Here is a 22431-nt window from a genome sequence, read left to right on the forward strand (position 1 = left end):
TATAATTTTAATTGGTTTGTCCAGTCCACTTTAAAATGTCTTGAGGGATGACGCTTCCACCACTACTCTTGCAGACTCTTCCACAGTCATATGTCTTACAGAACTATACTCTGCTAATGTAGTTGCTTATTAGTGGATTTTTCTTTCTTTTTAATGTTAGGACGTCTGGCGTGGCTGGTATATCTTGTTGGTACTGTTGTAGGAGGAAGATTAACTTATACCAGTACAGATGAACATGATGCCATGGATGGAGAATTATCCTGTCGGTAAGTGTATTTTTAAAACAAACCAAAACAGGGGTTGTGTTTTTTAACATGTATTGGTAAACGAGAGGTGCCCAAACTTTGCCCAGTTGTTGGATCCATTGGTATCTGCTACAAATTCAAGGGCTGTACTTAATTTGTGTAAATTTGAGCCAATTGCAACCGTGCTCCTTCATCTTTCAATATGGTGGCATGGTTCTAGATCTCAGGATGTAGTGTTTTCATCCTGATCTGAGTGGCCAGGCAGTAAGTCACTTAGGGCTCGAATTTCAAAATTGACCTCTCATTTTCTGTGCCCCAGTTTTTAGTGTCCAACTTTGGATGATTGTGGCCTGAGCACCTGCAGCTACCATTTGTTATGTACATAGACTTAAAAAGGTAGTTATTATTTATTATGCACATGGACTTAAATGGTAGTTTTGCTAATTGTTAGTTTTATCGTTTATCTATTTCCTGTATTGCTTCCTTCATTTTAATCACATGAGTTTGCAAATAATGAATTCAGTGGCAACTGCAGGTGCTCAGCACCTTTGAAAATTAGGCAATAGGCATTTGAAGTCAAATACTCAAAATTTGAGGCCACTTTTAAAAATATGGGCCTTAACCTGTCTCTGGGTATAGAGTTTATTGAAGCACAGACTGGGTGAGAGGTTATTGTGGATGATACCACATTCTCTGTGATAAATAGGGAATTCCCACTTGCCCTGGCTCTATACCCAGCGCACTTGAAAAAGGGACTTACACACTAAGAATTGGCTAATGATGCCTCTATTTACATCCTCATTTCAGGCTTCACTAATTTGCCTTGGACTCTGCATCATTATTGATGTTCTACTATGTGTTATTAAATGTGAGAGGTATTTTAAAACAGACCTTGTGTATCTGGCTTCTAATCCAGATATTGCATATTTCAGAATTAGAAAAAAGTCATAGTAATTTTCAGAGCAACCGAATAAATTGTCTGACAATTATATAAATGCTGTACTAAGAAAAAGAGCATTTCGCAAGTTGACAGAAGTATAAAAATGTATTTCAAGTGACAGAGCATAGTTTAGCAAGAAGCATAGTGCTGATGTGCAGCTGTGTGTGGTAGTCATGTTAGTAGTTTATAAAAGAAGGAAATGCAAGGAAGAAAAGTAGCAAATACTAGCTTAGGCAAATAAATAATGGCTGATGGACCCATGAGAAATTAGCTGTCAGAATATCATTTGTGTCTTTGAAAATTCCTCCTGAGAATGTTTTCCCTTGGCATTAAGAGTTTTTCAGCTGATATCCTTGATGGATGCCCAGTTACCACGGTCTAGTAATGAAAAAGTAGAACTCGCGATTCTCTGGTTTTTGGATCAATTCCGTAAAACATATGTGGGGGACCAGCTGCAGCGAACCTCAAAGGTAAGTCTTTGCCGCAAACGAGATTTGTGTAATTAAAATGAAGAAATCTGTGTAGGAAATGGGTTACTAATATATCTTAAATGTATGTGTAAAAATATGTGCTGGAGTGAAAACTGAAGATATTATCTGATGGATATTAAGCTTATAGATATTTAATTTATTAATTTTTGATGGTTTGAGAGGATTTACCACCTTGTATATTTTAAGGTTTGGCATGCAGAGAGTTAATATTTTTAACAGTTGTATTCATTTTATAGTTTTAGGTTAGTTTGCATTTCAGTTTTTTATTTCAAACATTTAACTGGGTTCTGCTATATTGTGTTATATTTCACATCTGGGTACACAAGATTTATTCTTTTAATAGTTCTTTTCTTTTGACAGTTACTCATTTATGCATTTCTCACATTATTTGGCTTTTCTGCATTTTAAATAGGGAAGGAATAGGGAAAAGTAAGATACATTCTTGGAAGAAGCAGCAGTTAATTCACCTTAACTGTAGGGGACAGTCATAATATAGATATTATAAAGAGAACATCAGTAAGACAGTATCAGTTGATCTTGAGAATGATTGAAGGAACATTGTTTGTTTGTGTTTGAGCCCCAAGCAAATCTTTAGGAAGACTTTTGACAATGACTAAGATTTTTTTTTTTTTTAACTTATTGTACCCATGCTTTCTGGTGAACAGTCCCAAACCAAAGGATTATTTTATCCCCCTTGGTTTGAATCATACTTTAGGGTTATTGAATGGCTCCTTACTTTGATATTAAAAATAAAGTTTTATATTATGCTGAATTACTTTTTCATGGAAACTTAAGTGTTGCTTTAATTGCCAAAGCTGATTTGTGTTTTTCAAATATGACAAATTGCTTTATAATATTACAATAACAGATTCTGCTCCCAGTCCTGCTCAGATCTGACAAAACTCCCATTGACTGAAATTCAGTGGAAGCAAGGTTGTCATAATCATTCTGATCAATAATATCTGATTTTTGTCAGGTGGTAAATAAATGTATTGATGTCCTAATTCTCCTTATTGTGTGTGGGCTCTTGCTGTCCGGGCTGGTGCTGGGTGGAAATGACCTGTTAATGCATGATGGAGTATAGTATGCTATACTAGACTGTCATGGTTTTTTTTAGCACCCTCTCCCAGCCAATCCAGCAGAAGCTGTGCCTTCCATTATCATTCTGGTGTAGGGATAGTACTGAGTACTACTGGGGGAAGAATTTGGGTCTGGGTGAAATGATGTCCTAAAAATGAAGCATTAACACTCAATTGCCTGGAGCTTCTCTGTCAAAAGAAGATGTAAAGTCTGAGTTCTTGCACACTAAATCATAACATGATGCACACAAAATGTATTACATTTACTGGCTGAGAAGTCTTAAGATTGCTGTCACAACTGCCATTCATATGAAAGCTGAAATAGTTCCAACTGTTGATTTAAAATGTTACTAAATATCAAAAATGTTTTTTAATTTGATGTATTGTCGATCCCTTATAAGAAAAAGAACACAACTAGTTTCATTTAAAGAAGATGGGGGAAATGATGTAAGAATGTCAGGATTTCTGTTTTCCCCAGATAGATGTGTATGGATTAAAGCAGTAGTCACCAATGTCTTATTTGTGACCAAACTGGTCAACTGTCATGATGGTTCAGGAAGGCTTTCTTACAGAACTACTACTAATGGTGAAAAAAATTTGAGGTCTTTTTTAAAAGTCTAGTTACCGTATTAGGAATAGAACAACCAATCTGATTGCAACTCGGTGTCCGTTATATGCCCATTTTTATGAGTTGACTATATCTTCTACCAGTATAATTTTAATTTATAGAGAAATTGTACTTCATATTTTTCCCCATTCAGGGTCGAATTCTACCACCATTCCTTGCATGGTCTTATTGGCCTCACCACTTTAATGTCTTGAGGCCTGTCACTCCACTCCTGCACTAACACCTGATAGAGAAAGAGCTTTGTCCCAGAATTTTCCATTATGAGGACTATACCCCAGTACACAAAGTCAGAGGAGACCTGTGCATGGTGGGTCTGGGGTGGGTGTGTGTATGTGTGTGTGTGTGAGTGAGTGTGAGACCCCTGATTTTTCTGTTATCAACAGAAGTTGCATGCCTGTTCTTGCAATTGGCTCCATATGTGTGGAATCCTGTGTGTCGAACCCCACTGAAGTTGGTGTATTTTTAAAAACTGATCCCAAACTATATTTATTTGATATTTTATGTGTATGAGAAAAATAGAAAACAGAACTTGTGCTATCTTTTTATTGTTTTTTCCTGCTGTAGCGGCATTTGTAGCAGCAGATGGCATTCTATCCTCGCAGTTGTAAATCCTCTGGTACTGCATATTGCTGGCAGGTAGCTACAAATATGCAATAAAAGGATTCAAGCTTGGAAGCAGAAAAACAGATATATATCAATTGGCTAAGTTAATATCCATTTATATAAATATTCACGATGATTCAGATTGTTGTACAAAGTTTTGTTTACAGAACAGATAATGGATATTCTGCATATTTCAGCCATATTGAGATAGTTTGAAATAGTTTTATGTGAACATTGTTAAAACATTTGATCTTATGTTCATATACTCAGAAAACTGAGTAATCTAACTTAATTACAAGACTTGTTCTACGGTTAGTGTAATGTAGCAAAGTTTCTTTTGGCTTGGTGTAAATTTGGAGCTACATTTTAAAACCTCCTATAACATCAAATATCAGATACATAGATTGTAGGAGAGACAATGAAAATAATTCAGCAAATTCATTGCCTATGGTCTGTTGTTCATTAAATGGTCCTCGAGGGTTTTCTTTCTAAGTAAACTGAAAAAGCCGCAAAGGCTGCTCCCATAGTGCCACTACATATTTGTGGTACCACTGAGCAGGTGCTACTGTATTGTCAATGAAAGAGTAATGCACTAGGATATAGACTTTCCGAGTTGTACACATTAACACATGTAATATGTTTCTAAGTGCTATTGTGCCATATTCTCTGGTATGGTATAGTGTAGCACTACTGGTGTATTTTTGTCCTAAAGCTGATGTAACTGGCCCAACCAGACTAATCCCACTATAAAGCTAATCCTTTGGTGGCATATTGCTGACACAGGAGCCGTTAGTTTAGCAGGAAGGAGATGTATCTGGAACTGCCCTGGGCTGTGCTGATCTTGGGCTGTGTTTTCAACTCTTTGGACAACCGACAGCTGTTCTAACATGGTGCCTGGGGTCTGCCTCTGAGCAGAATATCATTTGGATCAAAGCAATGCAGAGATGAACTTTTTAAACCATGTTTGTGCCACCACAAACAGTCTGTTAGCAGATCAGCCTCACATGAGGATCTGGCCCATTACTTCAGTAACGAAAGTCTTATTTATTACAGAACACTTTGTGTTTCATTATTTGACTAATTTATTAAATGGGTTTTGTCGGTATTCTTAACTTGTGACTAATATGTACATTTATTTTTGTTTTATTATTATTAAAGGTGATTATTTCTTCCTGTTCAGAAAATGTAAGTGATAGGGGAAATGTCATGAATATTTGAGGGAAATAACATACACGCTCAAGAGGGAAATGACCCTTTCTCTTACATGTGTTGTATTGCTAAAGTATGGTTTTTGAGGATATTTAAGAGGATAGATTTTAGCCAGATACATGCCCCAAGTAGTGCTCTGGTATTTGTGAGGGGTGAGGATTGATATCCTAGTGAGATAGTGGGGTGTTTCCTTCCTCCTGACTGGCAGATTTGAAACTTCCTCAGTCACTTGATTTCCCTTTTGGGCTTGGAATAAATGACCAGGTCTTTGAATTGGGGGAAGGAGTGATGGGCAGGAGTGCTTTCTTGGTCCGTTGTCAGTGGTTGGCAAACTTCCCCTCTACCTTTGAAATTTACTTTTATAGGGGCATTGTTGATATGCAGTCACAAGTATTGAGAGCCAACAGTAGATGTAGTGTTTCCCAGAATGCTTAGGTCTACAGGAAACCATCACTGTATTGTGTTTAGAAAGAAGTTTTACCTCTCCACAGATTGGTTTTGGGGTGGGTGGGTGGGGAGGGGTGTGTGTGTGTGCGTGTGCACATGTGAGTTGAGAGGGAGTTTAAACTTACTGTACAGCAGGCATTCTCAAACTATTTAATTATGTTTAATACAATATAATAGAGAGATTATCAGGTGATCTCTCCTGTCATCAGTATTCATATTACTTTCCCATAGCAAGTACAAAAAATGCTTAAATGGAAGAGTAACATTAGGAAAGTAAGGAGTGTATTTTCAGCTGTCTTTTTATACAGTTTAGTAGCAGGAAACAGGTCAGGACAAGATAATCTGTAAATGCTACATAGGCCACCAGCAAGTGCCCAGCATGTCGACAATGGTCCATGGACCATAGCTTGAGAACTTTTGCCCTGGGGAAGTGCTGCTTGTGATAGAGCTGCAATGCATGTTTAATTTAGTCACAGAAAGAGGGCTGGTTTGGATGATTATGGCTTGGGGAGACACACCTCACTGTATCTGGGCTCTTTGGTTCTCATCAGTTTGTGGCTTGATATTACCTTGGGTAAATCTGAATATAGCACATTGGAGAGGTTTTTTTTTTCTTTTCTGGATAATAAATAATGGGAGTACAATTCAGACGATAAAATGCATAAGCTTAATAGGGTTGATAAAAGTTATGGTGGTCACTTAAACCAAGTCAAGTTGGTGGTGTCTGCATATCCTGACCTCACAGTAATAGCAACTGTCATTACTACTAACAGTGTGCTGTTAAGTTTGTCATACATTTAAAGTTTATAGTAAAGGTATAAAAAGTTACTCTTGGCTTAAATTTCCTTTTCCTTTTATAGACTGAGTTGCTATGTTTCTAGGATGCGAAGTTAAAAACATACATATGCACATACACACTCAGATGCCCCACAACACTCTTGGACAAACTGTATTTTTAAAAACAAAAGACTCCTTCTAACTATCAGCTCCTTTTTAATTTCTGTGGTTTTGTTTTTTGAGTATGGTTGTAAGTATGTACTAGATTTGAAGGTGGTGATGGGATTTACTCACTAGATTGCTCTAGTGGTTTTACATACTTTATAACCTAAGATAATTTTTTTAAAGAAATTAAATTCAAAATGTTATGGTGCTGAATGAATTCAGAATCAGTGCTCTAATACTGTCCATCATTTTCATTGCTTTGTGGCCTCTATCTTTAGTCTTCCTCCCTCTTCCCATTTTCCTTTTTCTCCCCCATCACCATGGATTAAGGATTATGTCTACCTTAATTATGCACTTGCCATCTTTACTTTGTACAGCATGTGGTGCTATTTAATAGCTTTTAACCTTGGGTTATATTTTTAGGATTCGGTCATTCTACAGCAATTTCCAAAACACTTAGGGCCAGAATTGGGTCCTATTACACCTTTGGGCAAGGGCAGCCTTGTGAAAGTAGCATTAGTAAGAGCAAGTGCTTTGATTTGGCTGTGGCACTTAACAGAGCTCCATCACAGATTAGTCCTGTTAGGATCAGGAGTGGTCTTCCTGAGGACTTGTATGGTTAGGCAGGGGAGTACTTTGGTTAAAATGTACAGATAACTCCCACATCCTGGCCCAGAAACCTGTTCCATTAATCTGGCTGCAGGTGACCTGCAGGGTGTGAACTCCACAGATTTTGGGAGGAAACCAGAACTGGGTCAAGTAGCTCCAATGAGCTTGTCTACCTCTTTACCTGTTTGTTCATATGCTTGAGGAGGGTGAGTTTTAGCTCCTAATTCAGATAATCAGGTTTTGCAAGTATATATCTGACCGCTTCAAAAGTATTTGTAAAGCAAAACGTTTTCAGTTCCACATTCCAGTACGAACCATTTTAAAATAAAAGTTTCAAATTTGAAATCCAACTTGCCAGATTCTTGGTTTAGTCTGAGAATGTAACGGAGGCTGATTGTCTTCCCCTGGCTCTGTCCTAACCCCAGTGTAGGTTAGAGCAGTCTGGGGGCTGTTCTAATCTACACTAAATGGCAGTGGTTCCCAAGGGACCACTCACTAGTTTAGGAATACTGGGGGTCTAGTGTGTTCTGACCTGCCACGCTTCTTGCTGCCCCATGCATAAAAATGGAGGGATGCAATGGTAGAGTATTCTAGAGTAAGAGCAAGCTCCCATGCCCAGCTAGGGAGATACGGGCAGTTTTACTCCATTTGTGCCAGCTGAGCAGTCCAGGGAATCTGGCCCAGTATTCTCATTTGGGCGTAGAAGCTATGGAGAAGGGTAAATGGTAGAGATTATTGTATTTTAGTTATCCACAGTAAAAGTTATTCCTAAACTGGGGAATTATTGTGAAGTAGTTTAACTAATTATTGATTTTGGTGGGGGGGAAGATCTCTTGCTGTATATTATGTATAATACCATCACATTCCATCTACTTGTCTGTCTAATCAATATAAAGGTCAAGCTATTAAATAATATTTGGGACTACATTAATATTAAGATGCTTTTCCAATCTTTTAACTTGTAAATGTAAAATATGCGCTTTTGAGAAATAGAGCTGCATCATAATAAACAATAATTAGGAGAGTTAGAATTAGACAACAGTATATTGAGGGGGAAGAAAGGAACAAAATATGTTGATTTTAGGATAATTTTCAGCCTTGGTAAATTGTAATGTGCTATTGCTAAAAGTACAATCCAAGGGTATTCTGACATCATTTAAGCACTTTTTGAATTTAGGGCCACGTTTGTTCTCTGATGCAGAACGTCTGCTATATTGACTTACGTTGATATCTCTTCACTACGCTATCTCTTCATTCATTTATTTGATTGTCTTCTCTGTAGGCAGGATAACATTAGAGCTGATAGGAACAAGAAATACACGTACAGAATTTGGCTACTTTTGGCTCTGATCCTGTAAAGCATTACACATAGTAGGATCCTTGTGCCTATGCGGATCCGCATTGACTTAACTGGAGCTCTGTGTGTGTGCAGGCACTGGCCTGTGCAAGCTATGTAACAGGATCGGGGCCTTAGTGTCTTCGTGATTAATGATATCTTAACAGTTTTGAGTGATGACCCTTTTTCTGAGGTGTAAAATATATACATTGTTTTATTTCATTACAAGAAAGTAAAGGATTGCTGTGCTGACAGGTGGTAGAAATTAGCAGGCAGTTTTGAAATTGTGCTGTGCACTAGAAATTAGATCTCATTTTAATTCAGCTTTTCCCAACTAGTAAATGAGGTTAATGCCATACATATTCAGCTGATATGGATGAAGAAATTGATATAAAGTAGATCAACATAGCTACAGGGCTAGTTTAATTTATAGGTAAAGAGGCAGTGATAAATGGGAGTAATGTAGTAGTGGTCACTAAACTCCTCAGCCATCAGGGATTCAATAGTGTTAGTTGCTCATTAAAGATATTGTCGGGGTGCATCAAATAGAAATTTGAAAAGGAATAGCCAACTAACCCCTAATTATCAAAATATAGAAAATACTAATTATGCCTTAATTAGCTTTTCTTTTAATGTACTGAAATTGTTACTTTTTGTGTAGCACAAATGGATAGTTATAACAACAATAAATAGGTTGTTTTAATAACTTTCTTTTACCTCTGGGAAAACGGCACTCCAATTTTTAATATGCAATAATGCTTCTCTGTAGCCTGTAGGAGATGAAAATTATTAAGTAGCTTTATTTTTTGAAGATTTTACAGCAGCTTTGGGAAGAATTATTTCACCATGCATCAATTATTTTTAATTGAACTGAATATTTTTCAGATTGCATGAAATGCCTCTCACTTGAGTTTAACATGTAGAGTTTGTTAAGGAAGCATCATAATGAGAACTGGGTGCAACTTGCCTCCGTAATACATTCGAGTAGGGGTATGGAATGATTAAAGTTTCAAAAGATGGAAAGAGGAGGCAACAATTTATTTTTATGTAGATAAAACTGAGATAAGCCATGACTTCCTTGTCAAAAATATGCTATAGTTTACAAATACTCTGGTTATTAAAAAACTTGTATCCGAGAATAGGATATTGCCACACACACATTGTTAGTTAATGATCATGGGGAATGAAATTATGGATAAAATAGAAGGGTTCTGATGAAATATTTCCAATTTGGAGTAATGTTCAGTAATATGTGGAAGAACGTATATTAAAGACAGTAATCATTTACATCATAGGGACAGATCTTGGCTTTAATATTTTCCACAGCATGGCTACCAGACTGTACTCCACAACGACAGAATGCTGTTCTTAAAGTGCTTGCTTCAAAGCTCATGAAGTCAATGGAGAGTCTCCCACCTAAGTGAGTAAGTCTGCCCACCTGGAAGACTTTCGTCAATTTCACTTGGGCAGAAAGTGAAATTGACAACAGCCTTCCAGCCTCTCTGGCAGCCACTCAAGAGGCAACTATCCGCCTCCCCCAGCTATGGGGCCAAAGAGGTAGAGAGCCTGGCCTCACAGCTTTCCTCCCAGACAAAAAGACAGAGAGCCTAGCTACTCAGCCTCCCCATCTCTCCACCAGCTCTGGGAGCCCAAAAGACAGAGAACCCAGACACACAGCCTCCCCCCAAGCTTCAAGGACAGAGAGGAAGAGAGTCAGAAAGCTCAGCCACTCCAGCCTCAGAGCTTGGAGGGGAGGGGAAGAACAGAGGCTGAGTGCCTGGGGTCTTTGCATTGCTGGCCCTAGCATGTGGAGTGGGGTGGGTGTGTGGGGAAGAGAAAGGGGAGAAGCACACAGTCTGTGCAGCCTGGCTTTCTGCATCTCCATGTTACAGAACTGGAGGGGGGGAGGAGAGAGGTTGAGCACCAGAGTCAGGCCTTGGCAGCCCTCCTGGAAAGCTCTTATCATCTGTGCTTTAAGAGCCTTCTGAGGCGGGGGTCATTTCAGTTTTCTCAATGGAAAAATCGAAATTTTTTTGGCAAAACTGAAATCTTCCTGTGGAACATTTTGGTTTTGCGAAAAAGCCTTTTTTTCTGCCAAAAAATCATTTAGATGAAAAATTTCCTACCAGCTCTATTAAATATGCTTTGTTTTAAAAATCCTAAAGGCATACAGAACAGCCTTGATCTAAGGCCAATATAGAATGCCAACAAACAAATATATTACAGGAAGGCAAATATAGTCCAACATGAATAAGCTTTAAATAGTTAATAAGTTAGGGAAGGGAAGACTATTTGGCTATTAGGAGGATTTAGTAAGGAAGCTGCCCCTGGTTACTATAAGTATTTCCAGTATACCTGTATTCAAAATACAACAAAGAGCATTGCAAGGTGAAGCCGGGTACAACATGTAGCCCCTAACAGCTGCTTTGCTTGACATTTTCAATTCCTGAGATGAGTAGATGAATTAATGAATGGTATTCACTTGCTGGTGAAACAGAAAATATTAATTCATGCATTTTGTTTAATTCTCAAATTCTTAAAGTTAATTTGAATCTCTGCCATCCTGTTGCAATGCATTCAGGAGTTAAAGACTGCTCTAGATGTCTATTTTGTTTAAAAAGAACCCCACAAAACACGCAAGAAGCAGAGCAGAAGAGCACATTTTTCACTTTGTGGGTCCATCTGACACCATATATTCTGCACTACTTATTACCCATTTGACCTAGTTTAGAAGTTGTAATATCTGGATTTATGTAAGATGAGAGCAGGAAGAGAATCCTAAGATGTGAGAAATCTCCCCTTGATTATAGTAGGAGCAGAATATGGCCCAAGACAGTGACATGGTATAAGAACACACACTTAACTCCCACTTCATCCACACTCTTGGAATATGATTTGGGGAGACTCCTTTTTTTAAATTCCTTTCTGAATCTCTATACTAAATGCCCTGTAATACAACCCTCATTATAACAAAGCATGCTCATAGCTCTTTCTGACATACTGTGCCATTGATTTATCAGCACTTGGCTTTATATACAACAATACCTCCCCCTCACCCCACAAGATTAATTTGTTCTGGGCAATTGCTATTAAAAAATACTAATCTCTCTCAAATCACAAATTATAATCATATCCAAATAACCTGATAATATATTTGCCAAGCACTTAAGAAGTCAATCATTTGAATGGAAGCAGTATTACTTTTAAGGTCTGCAAGTGATGGTATCAATTCTGAATCGTTTAAATATTAGTTTACAAAATATTGCTTATAGCTTAATAGCATCATAGATGTAGCTTCACAAAGATATTGGCTCTAGACAGTAATTATATCCTCAGCCTAATGTTGTGGTTAATGGACATACACATTTCAGTGATAATTGCAATGCCTGAGCATGATAATGTGCCTTTATTAGCAGCTACAAAATAAAGCTGAGTTAGAGCCAGTTGCAGAACTGAACTATGATCATTATTTATTTTGAAGATTGCTTGATTTTTATTGGAAAAATATTCTCTCTAACAGCACAAAACTTTATAGAAACCAATGTTTTGATTATAAATATAGGATTAAATACAAATTATATAAATGTTCATACAGGTAGTGGCTGGTGTGAATAAATGGACTAACTTAATCACATTATAAAGTAGAGATAAATGAATGTCTAAAATATGCAAAAAAGCATATCTTAATATTGCAATGTCAAATATTCAAAAGTTAGAAAATACCACAATTAAGGTTGCCCATTCAATCTTAATTTGACCCACCTGTATTCATGCATTTTGGTGTAGTCTTTAATTACATAATGTCATATTACCTTTTCTCCCCCCCAGAAGACCCTTGCCATCCCAGTACGCAGACTGGATGGAGCTGAGGGAATGAATCCTGTTTGTGTAGTGGATAAGGCTGTTTGTCTGTAAGATCCTTGCCTCATGTGCTGCAGAAGTTGGAAGATGTGTAGTAATGAGACAGAAAACTGTAGGAAGAAAAAGAATGTTCTTGTAGTTAAGGAAGCTGAATGCTATGCTGGAGAAGTGGATTTTATTCCTGCATCTGCCACTACAAACTTCCTATGTCCAATGACATAGAATTACTAATCCAATATTTGGTTAAGATCTGCATGGGAGTCACAGAGGAGGTACTGAGAGACCTTATCATGGGAGGTCACGGAAAATGTAACATTTTGCATAAAAGGTTCAATAAAATTTAGATGGTAAAAAATGGACACCCCAGCTGTTGTTTCAGTGAAGAGTGCAGGATCCAAGTGTAAGTAGCAGGCTGCTAAAGCTTCTGCTAAACGAGTACTAACCCCCTTACAAAATATTATTTAATACATAAAGTGCAGACCATGACAAAACATGTCATGAAATCTCATTGTTGCATAAGGTGTTTAGTCCAAACCTTTGATTGCAGCTCAGAGAGGCATACGTGTGCTAGCTTTAATCTAGCTAGCGCCACTGAAAATAGTGGTGAAGACATGGTAGTGCCAACCGCAGCTAAAGCTAGCATTCAAATATGTATTTAGGTTTCCAAGTGAGCTTGTACAACCCATGCCACCGTGTCTTCACTGCTATTTTTAACCAGCCTATCTAGATTTAAGCTAGCATGAGTGTTCCTACCTGAGCTGTAATCACACCTCTAATTAAAGATCCCTTCCATTTACTTTTAGCTGTGGTAAGGTGTAGAGGAAGACCTTTCCATCTCTATCTCCAAATGCTTTCATGAAGCATCACTTTTAAATGACCACAATAAGATCAGCAATGCTCTTGATTAATCTAGGGGATGTTTTAGTACTCCACCCATTATACTGGACACTTACTATGGAATCACATGCTGTCCTTTAGTTCTTCAACTATATCCCAAGACACTGAAAATTTTCATATTCGATGATTTAGCAACCAGTAGGTAAACGGACAGCCTTCTGCCTCCAATAATTCCTGTTTTTGTCACAAGTTAATAAAAGTGATTTAGAACACTGAAAACATAATGGAATATTTGATTCCCCAGAGGTCTGAGAGCTGAGAAATGACAGAGTTTGGTAAACGAGTAGCCTGATGCAGCTCAGTATGTCGCCTAATGAGAGGAGGTGCCTTTGGATAACTGCAGCTCAAAGTGTCAGTCTATAACTATTGTGTAGCCCATGGCGTCAGAAAGGTTTACCTCTCCTTGTGGTCACTAAATATAATAAAAGTACGTGCAGAATTCTTTCTTCAGTACAGAATACTCTTCTTTTTATTCTATAGTCGCTTGTGTTTTGACCAGTATATGATGGAGATAGCGACCCATCTATGCTAGGATGAGCTCCCAGACTATCAGACTGGGCACTGGAATGCCACAGACATCTTGTCAGTAAGCTTGTTAGGCGGTTTCCAGACTCCTGCAATTATTACATTGGCTTATTACTGCACAGGTAGAGCACACCATCAGTCCATCACAAAGGCTACCCATTTGCGGTATTGGAATGATCAATTTGAGAGCATTAAGAAGTAATGAGCACCCCCCAGCTCACCAAGTCTATTCAGACTTTGACTAAGCAACTTCCTTCAAAGTACTAGTGGAATGTTTCTCTTAGGCCCAATGGTCTTATTGAACCAGAGATCAGCTTTCAGTGGCTACCAGTTAAAATTCTATTGTCTGTACAGTGGTCCTAGTGAGTTCAGAACCTGAGTGAGTAATTCTTACTCCTGATATCATTTAAAGTTATTGCTGAAATGGTGGTTGAAGGAACACCAGAGATTGTTGTGGAAATATTTGTGTTCAAATTATTTCAGCAGACATACGATTTTAATCGAATATTCAAACTACTCAGATTTTTCATCCCCTATGTGAATTCTTGCTGCTGTATGACTGGAGTTATTTACTAGCATCCCACACCACAATGGTTCCCAAAAAGTGGGATAAGTATTTTAAGGATCTCTGCCATGGGAGAAAAAAAAGAAACACTTGAGGACATTGAGCCATATTTTTAGTTTAATATTATAAAGCAAAACTCCAAGAGGGTGGATGGAGGATAGAAATAAAATATTTGTGGAATGATTGATTTATTAATATGGAACTCTAGTGTGATCTTTTGAAGGAACTTCAGTTGAGTACTCAAAGCCATCTTCTCCATCTGAAAACATGTTTCCTCACATTCAGAGACTTGAAAAGGAAGATCAACAATTTAGAGAAGACATATTCTCTAAACAGCACTCTATGGTACTAACTTGGACTTCTCAGTTTGGAGATTTTGTTAGGTGTGCATTATATACCTCTGGTAAATCTGAATGAAAGAGACCAACAGAAATTGCCATACCTTAAAGACTTGTGAAAAGTCCAAGGTGGTTAAGTCAAATGTGCATGAGATTTTTAAAGCTAGTTGGTACTAAAGCAGTATTTTGGCAGAGGTGTGTGAGGCTGGACAGGTGAGAGTTCTGATTGTTTCACCTTAAACCAAATATACGATCTCTTCCTTTTTGTATTTTTCAGCCTACTCCCTTGGTTGCCTTTGAGCAATTAGGAGAACTAATGATGCTTTCCAGATCAAGTTATGAGGAACCAAAATAAGTTAGAAAAAGATTTAAAGTTAGATTATCTAATTTTTAAATGCTCATATTTTCAAAAAGCCTTGTCAAATTTATCTTAATTTGTGTGTATGTCCATATGTATGTGTATGCATATATAAGTACATTTTATATTAATATTTGTTTTAGAGGAATACTTAGTTTTATCCTTAAAATTATAGTCAATAATTATCATTGAAAATCCACATATTATATTAACGGGCAGTGAAAGTCTAATTGTTTCTATGGATTTTGGCTCCCTTCATAGTGATACCTCACTCTGCTAAGAATACACCTTCAGTCCATTATATGTAAGATCAACGGTGCTAATCCATTTGGAATGAAGCATTTCATACCTGCTAGATAAGTGATAAATGCTGTTTTCCAAGAGGATTATTGCCTCCACATCCTCTACTGCTTAGAAGAGAAGTTGCCTATTTTCTGGTTGTTCCCCATTGGAAGTACAGATATAGGCCTCGTCTGCATGAGAAAATTGTTCTGATTTAACTACATTGCGTTAGAAACTGATTTAGTTAAATTGGTACATTCCCCTTGTGTGGACATGCTTTCAATCTGAGTGCCTTGTGTCAATTTAATTTAAGTCAGTATAGAGTGATGGCCACCCCTTCAAGCAGGCAGTGCTCTTTGCAACTACATGGGGAGAAGAGTTGCTATGCGAAAACTCCCGAAGTGAGAAGGAGACACACTTTTGCCAAGTAGACCTTAAAGAATTATAACAAAACTTCATTTGAGGTGAATTTTTATCTGAGATACAGGGTTTAAAAGAGAACTAGATAAATTCTTGGAGGTTAAATCCATTAATGGCTATTAGCCAGGATGGGTAAGGAATGGTGTCTCTAGCCTCTGTTTGTCAGAGGTGGAGATGGATGGCAGGAGAGAGATCACTTGATCATTATCTGTTAGGTTCACTCCCTCTGGGCACCTGGCATTGGCCACTGTCGGCAGACAGGATACTGGGCTGGATGACCTTTGGTCTGACCCGGTATGGCCATTCTTATGTTCTTATGTACAGCACAAACTCTCTTAAAACTAAGAATGTTCCACTGTATGGGTTTTAAAATCCCATTTTCATTGGCAGATTTAAAAAAATTATAACCTTTGTCTGATAGGACCTACAGACACTGTGTGCCAAAATGCTGGAGAGTCAGTAGAGAGAGTGCAAGTTAATGCCTACCTCTTCCTTGAGATAGGCTAGTGTCATTGATGGTTTTTTGTGACAAACAAAGTAAATAAGTAATACCACATTACTTTTCATGTTCCATTAGAAAGGTTCTTGACAGTGACTCTTTTATGCAGATATCCTTCAGCAAATGTTTACTCTTGAACTCTATTAGTTTTAAAACTATACAGCTATTTTAAAGAACTATGCCGCTTTCAATTAGAAATGAGCTCCAGTATCTAAGGAAGTTTCATTTCAACCAAAGGACTCAATCATGGTTCTTTCATGAGCCTCAGATAAGGGACAGGGCATAGTGGCATTGCCCTTGGAGCAGAGTGGAAGGTAAACTGTGCCTTCTGAGTTCTCCCTTGCTCCAAGAAGGAAGTACCTTGCACCAGGTCTATATTTCACCCACTTGTGAGGGAGGGGAAATGTGGCAGCCTTGTGAAGACTGCTCTCTTCCCCACAAAGGTACCCACAATCTGAAGATAAGGGGGGTCCATTAAACTTCCTTACAAACCAGCCCACTGTTTGGCCCAAAATGAGTGCAGAGCTCATGGAAAACACATTTCATTTTTAAGCATGTTTGCCTCTTAAGAGCCATGGCATATTTTAAGAGAGTTGTGTACCTGAAACCCTATAATTATTTGCATATGTTTAATAAAAACAACATACCTATCTGGCAACTACATTTTTATTTGGCTCACATCATCAAAATGCAGATGACCTAAAATGGTACATTGTTAGAATAGTAATATGCTGCTTGGAAAAAAATACCCTGTGATTTAGTTTTGATTCTGACAATACTCAAAAGGATTTGTTATGTCTTACAGACCTTTCTGCAAACTACTAATGGGATGAACACAATATATCACTTTTATAATAGTGAGCTATTAAAGGCAAACATAAAGCAGTCTGAAGCCCATAAGTGCTGCCAACAGCTCCTACTTTAATGAATTCCCTTTTAGATGTCCATTAAATGCTCATGGCAAATGTACTCATAATGGAAATGGCAAATCTAAATGGGTTGATATGAATAATCCATGGAGTTTAAATTCTGTTTATGATCATCTTCACATTTAGTTTTCAAGACAACGCAGTTTAGTTTTCATTACAGTTTGGAATAAAGAGGACAGGGAGTAATTGATTGCTTCAAGCAGATTAAAATCAATGGCTTTCTTTTCAAAGAACCAGTTCAATGCAGTAATTCCAGCTTTAAACATTGATTTAGGGAACTCAACACAAAATGTTTTGTGCTGTGTGAACTTTTATGTGGAAAGACATATTAATTTTATATCTGTATATGTATATAGAAATATATAGAGGCTGTTAGTGTGTGCGTGAGTTAATAATGATCTATATTAAGATATTTGGATATTATTGCAATCATATAATGAATCACTGAGATTCCCGTCGTCATTGTACTACTGTTTCTAACCCATTAGCATGGAGAAATTACAGCCCATCATACATCATTACTGTGATTGAGGCTTTATTACCATATTCTCAAATTGTTTCTTGACATAAACTAAGTAGACACCAGACAACTATAGGTAAACCATAGACTATGCATTATTGTGCTGGAAGTAATGAAGGATTATTGTAGCGTAATGTGGCAAAACTTATGAGGAAAATAAACTTGGCAGCAATAGCAAACCTGAGTCGTCATACACTTATTTGAAAGGTCAAATATATTTGTTATGATCAGGTTATTGTTTGCTTATTTCATGAATCATGCTCTTCATATTTCAAATAGACCTTATTTATTTTTAATTGCAACCTTTAAAGCCTATAGACTATACGCTGTAATGTTCAACTTCAGAAATTGATTGACAACTCACAGAGAATTGGGATGTTCATCTTCATTGTGGTTGTGGTGGTGGAGTGTACTAAGTACTAGAATTACTGAAACTGTAATGGCAACTGTATTCCATTCTATTGGCAAGGGGGAAGTTAAGGAAAAAGGCTAAATCAGCCAATGCAATTGAGGTAAAAAGTGATGCAGTTGTTTACCAAGCAGACAGGCAGCATCAGCAGCAACAATTTGAGGTGGTGTATTAAAATATTTTGTTTTGGTGCTAACAGATGGATAAACAGATTGTATTGGGATCTTGGTGGCAGCTAAATCAGCTATCTTGGAGGGGATTAAAGGTCATGAATGCAAAGGAGGAGTGGGACTTTAAAAGTGTGGTCTAGATGTTACTTCTCCTGGGAAAAGAAAATCAAGCCTTCCTTTTTTTTAAAAAAAAAAATTGTCAGTGAATTTAGTGTTCATGAAAAGTAAGAAGGGAAGGGCTTAACCCATAGTTCTAATCCTGACATGTAATTGTCCCTCCCATTCCAGTTCCATGTCTGTCTTGAGCAGAGACTGCCATCTGTGCTGAAGTGTTTGGTGGAATTGGGATGTTGGCAAACGGGGGACTGGGATGAGAATGTTAAATTCTCTTTCACTTGCTAGCAAACAGAGTCAGGAATTGTATGCAGACCTGAAGAGAGAAAACAGTGGCACTATCCACTTATCTATACATACTGACCTTCCTACCTTGCAGCCCTCTCCTTGTAAGTGTTCCTTTTGTGTTGCATCTCTTTAAGGAATGTTGGGACCTCTCCAATGTCTGAGCAGAATCATTTAAAATAACATTATGGTTTTTAGTGTGCAGATTTTGAGATAGGACATAACTGGATTAACTTTGATTAGGCTAAGTAGGCATTATTTGGCTGAGAGGTAATGGAAATATTCAGGGCTTCTGAAATAGTTCCAGCTTATTACGATTATTATCAATTATGATTATGATTCAGTAGTGCCTAGAGGCCCAGGTTTGGATTGGGGCTCCACTGTGCTAGTAACTGTCCACATATATGAGCCGCTATTCAGGAAAGTACTTAAGCACATGCTTAAAGTTAAACATGTGCTTAAATGCTTTTTCTGAAGAGGATTGTTTTCCTCAATCAGGGCCATAACAAAAATGTGATCCTTCCTCCAAAGAGTTTACAATCTCTATATATGATGAGAGAGAGATGGATACAGTAGATTTCACTTATTAGCAACCTCTTGGTTGCCAGCAAAAAGTTGCTCTTGTCTGGTAGTTGCTAATAAGCAGAAGGCAAGTTTGTGAGGCAGAAGCCAGGGAAGGAAGCATTGGGATGTGTCTTCCCTGGCTATAGCCCTGCAAACCTGCCTGTGGGCAGGGCAGCAGCGAGGAGGAGGGGCTACAGCCAGGATGCCAGGGTTTTCCATGGGGAGCAGGAGCGCTGGTGGGGCTCATGGAGCTGCATGAAACCTCTCCTTGCACTCTCCAGGGGTCAGGGCTCAATACATCCCAGGATTTCCTTCCCTACGTGCAGTCCCCGAGCCGAGCTCAGCCCAGAGAGCATGGGGATGGGGAGTACCAGGCAGCTCCAGCGTCCAGGCTGCCTGTCCACCCCAACTACTGTTCTGCCCACAGCCTCCCATCTCAGCCTGCAGCCCCTTATCCCCTGTGCACATCCTGTGTGCAGACAGGTTTGCCGGACTGGAGCCCTAAAAGAAATCACTGGGATAGACTGAGCACCAGACGCAGGCAGGTTTGCTTGGCTGAAGACCGGGAAGGCAGATCCCAATGCTTCTTTCCCTGGCTGCAGTCCCGCAAACCTGCCTGCAGGGGGTGGTTGGCCTGTCTCCGCACTTCCTCTTGGAGCTGCAGCCCTGCAAACCTGCCTGCAGGTGGAGCCTTTCTTCCAAAATATAAGGAGTACTTGTGGCACCTTAGAGACTAACAAATTTATTTGAGCATAAGCTTTCTTGGGCTAAAACCCACTTCACTGGATGCATGCAGTAGAAAATACAGTGAGGAGATTTATATACACAGAGAACATGAAACAATGGGTGTTATTATACACACTGTAAGGAGAGTGATCACTTAAGATGAGCTAATACCAGCAGGAGAGCCCGGAGGGGGGAGAGAAAACCTTTTGTAGTGATAATCAGGGTGGGCCATTTCTAGCAGTTGACAAGAGAGTCTGAGGAATGGGGGGGGGGGGAATAAACATGGGGAAATAGTTTTACTTTGTGCCATGACCCATCCACTCCCAATCTCTATTCAAGCCTAAGTTAATTGTATCCAGTTTGCAAATTAATTCCAATTCAGCAGTCTCTCATTGGAGTCTGTTTTTGAAGTCTTTTTGTTGTAATATTGCGACTTCTTGGTCTATAATCGAGTGACCAGAGAGATTGAAGTGTTCTCCAACTGATTTATGAATGTTATAATTCTTGACATCTGATTTGTGTCCATTTATTCTTTTACGTAGAGACTGTCCAGTTTGACCAATGTACATGGCAGAGGGGCATTGCTGGCACATGATGGCATATATCACATTGGTAGATGTGCAGGTGAACGAGCTCTGATAGTGTGGCTGATGTGATTAGTCCCTATGATGGTGTCCCCTGAATAGATATGTGGACACAGTTGGCAACGGGCTTTGTTGCAAGGATAGTTTCTTTTAACAACAAAGCCCGTTGCCAACTGTGTCCACACTTCAATCTCTCTGGTTGTGAGCTCAGCCGGGATCTTGAAGAATTAGTTGTGGCTCTGTGATGCTGTTCCTATTCTTAAAGGAAAATTCAAAGTAACAAGACCAGACTAAATAAGTGTGTTGACTGAGTGAGCAACTGTCCTAGGAACAAATAGATCTCTTAGAGCATCTCTTTGGGGGACTCCTCTCAAATATAAGAGTAAATCTTACTTCACTGACCAGTATTATTGCTGGCTATTCTCATGTGTAGGTCATCTTGTTTCCGAGGGGAATGTGGAACTGATCAAGTAAGAAAATAATACATAGATTAGGCGGAGAATATTTCTTTTTAAAATACACTCTGGTTAGCTATGATATAAATATACAGTGTGTTTCTGTATGTGTGTAAGCTTATTTAATTTTCATGGACTGTGTTTATAGATTTGAAGGCTATTCCCATTTTTTACCAAGAAAAAGATTTTCATAATGATAAATGATATCAGAATCTTCCTAAGTGTTTGATTTTCATATGGTTATCTTTCTAATTAAAAACACAGTAAATACAGGAGAAACACATATTAAATCATTTTAAGATTAATTTGATATTTTTATTTGGAGATTTAGGCTAACCTAAGTCTCCTATAATTGTTACCAGAAAGGCAAAGGGACATTCATTAAGTATATTGTGCCAGGGCCAAACTTTTTGCCTCCTTGCTCAGAACAGTCTTACACCATCACAGTTCTCAGGTGCGTTTTCTGTGACTAAACAGACCCTCTGCTTTCGGTGCTGTCAGTCCACAACTTTCATGAGCATCCAGTTTATATGGGCACATGTAATGTAATTTCCCACTTACGTTAAATTACAAGGGTATGTAATTAAGCTGTTTAACTCAAGTAAAAGTTAAAAGCAGACACTGAATTTGTCATAACTTCTGGCCAACCCCATTACAATAAAAATTAGAACTGGGGAATCTCCAGTGTGATATTTCAAGTTGAACCTTCTTTTACTATTTGAAAAGTGTTTAAAAAAAAATGCTACCCCATTAGAATATTGCTGGACCTTCCTCATGGTTTTATTTTGTCTACAGTAATATAACAGTTAATACAGATTCCACTGCCAGACAACACATACATGTTTTATAACTATGATGTAATCAAAGGCCAATACATTTGAGCCATGATGCTGCAGGGGTGATTTTTTTAAGCATTAAAAATTACACATGTGCACGCACACACAACATAACTGTAAATATCTGAATGTATTCTTGTCCAGAGAAAATGAGCTAGGAAGCATTATTCTGGCAAGGAAGAGCATAAGAAGAATAGTAAGAAGCCAATATGGTTTCATCAGGAGCTCTTTAATGACCTGAAAATCAAAAAGGAATCCTACAAAAAGTGGAAATATGGATGAATTGCTCAGGAGGAGTACAAAAGAACAGTACAAGCATGTAGGTACAAAATCAGAACGGCTAAGGCACAAAATTAGTTGTATCTATCATGGGACATAAAAGATGATAAAAAGAGGTTATTTAAATACACTAGGAGTAAGAGAAAGACAAAGGAAAGTGTCAGTCCTTTACTTATTGGGGACGGGTAACTGATAACTGATTACTTCAAGCAGGGTGAGGTGTTTAATGCCTGTTTTGCTACAGTTGTCACTAAAATATTAATTGTGTTGAGTATCTGGTTGTAAG

General features: G+C 38.2%; 1 protein-coding gene across 4 annotated transcripts in view; it reads left to right on the forward strand.

Annotated features, from left to right (window-relative positions):
- Nucleotides 1-22431, forward strand: part of RANBP17 (RAN binding protein 17) — a 269237-nt gene that overhangs the window by 47836 nt on the left and 198970 nt on the right. For all 4 annotated transcript variants that reach the window (XM_073355989.1, XM_073355992.1, XM_073355990.2 and 1 more), the window contains 2 exons: nt 161-266; nt 1520-1655. In XM_073355989.1, the coding sequence (XP_073212090.1) occupies nt 161-266; nt 1520-1655 (242 nt within the window). The remainder of the gene's footprint in view (nt 1-160; nt 267-1519; nt 1656-22431) is intronic.

The sequence above is a fragment of the Lepidochelys kempii genome, chromosome 8 (assembly GCF_965140285.1).
Source record: "Lepidochelys kempii isolate rLepKem1 chromosome 8, rLepKem1.hap1, whole genome shotgun sequence".
Taxonomy (NCBI): Eukaryota; Metazoa; Chordata; order Testudines; family Cheloniidae; genus Lepidochelys; species Lepidochelys kempii.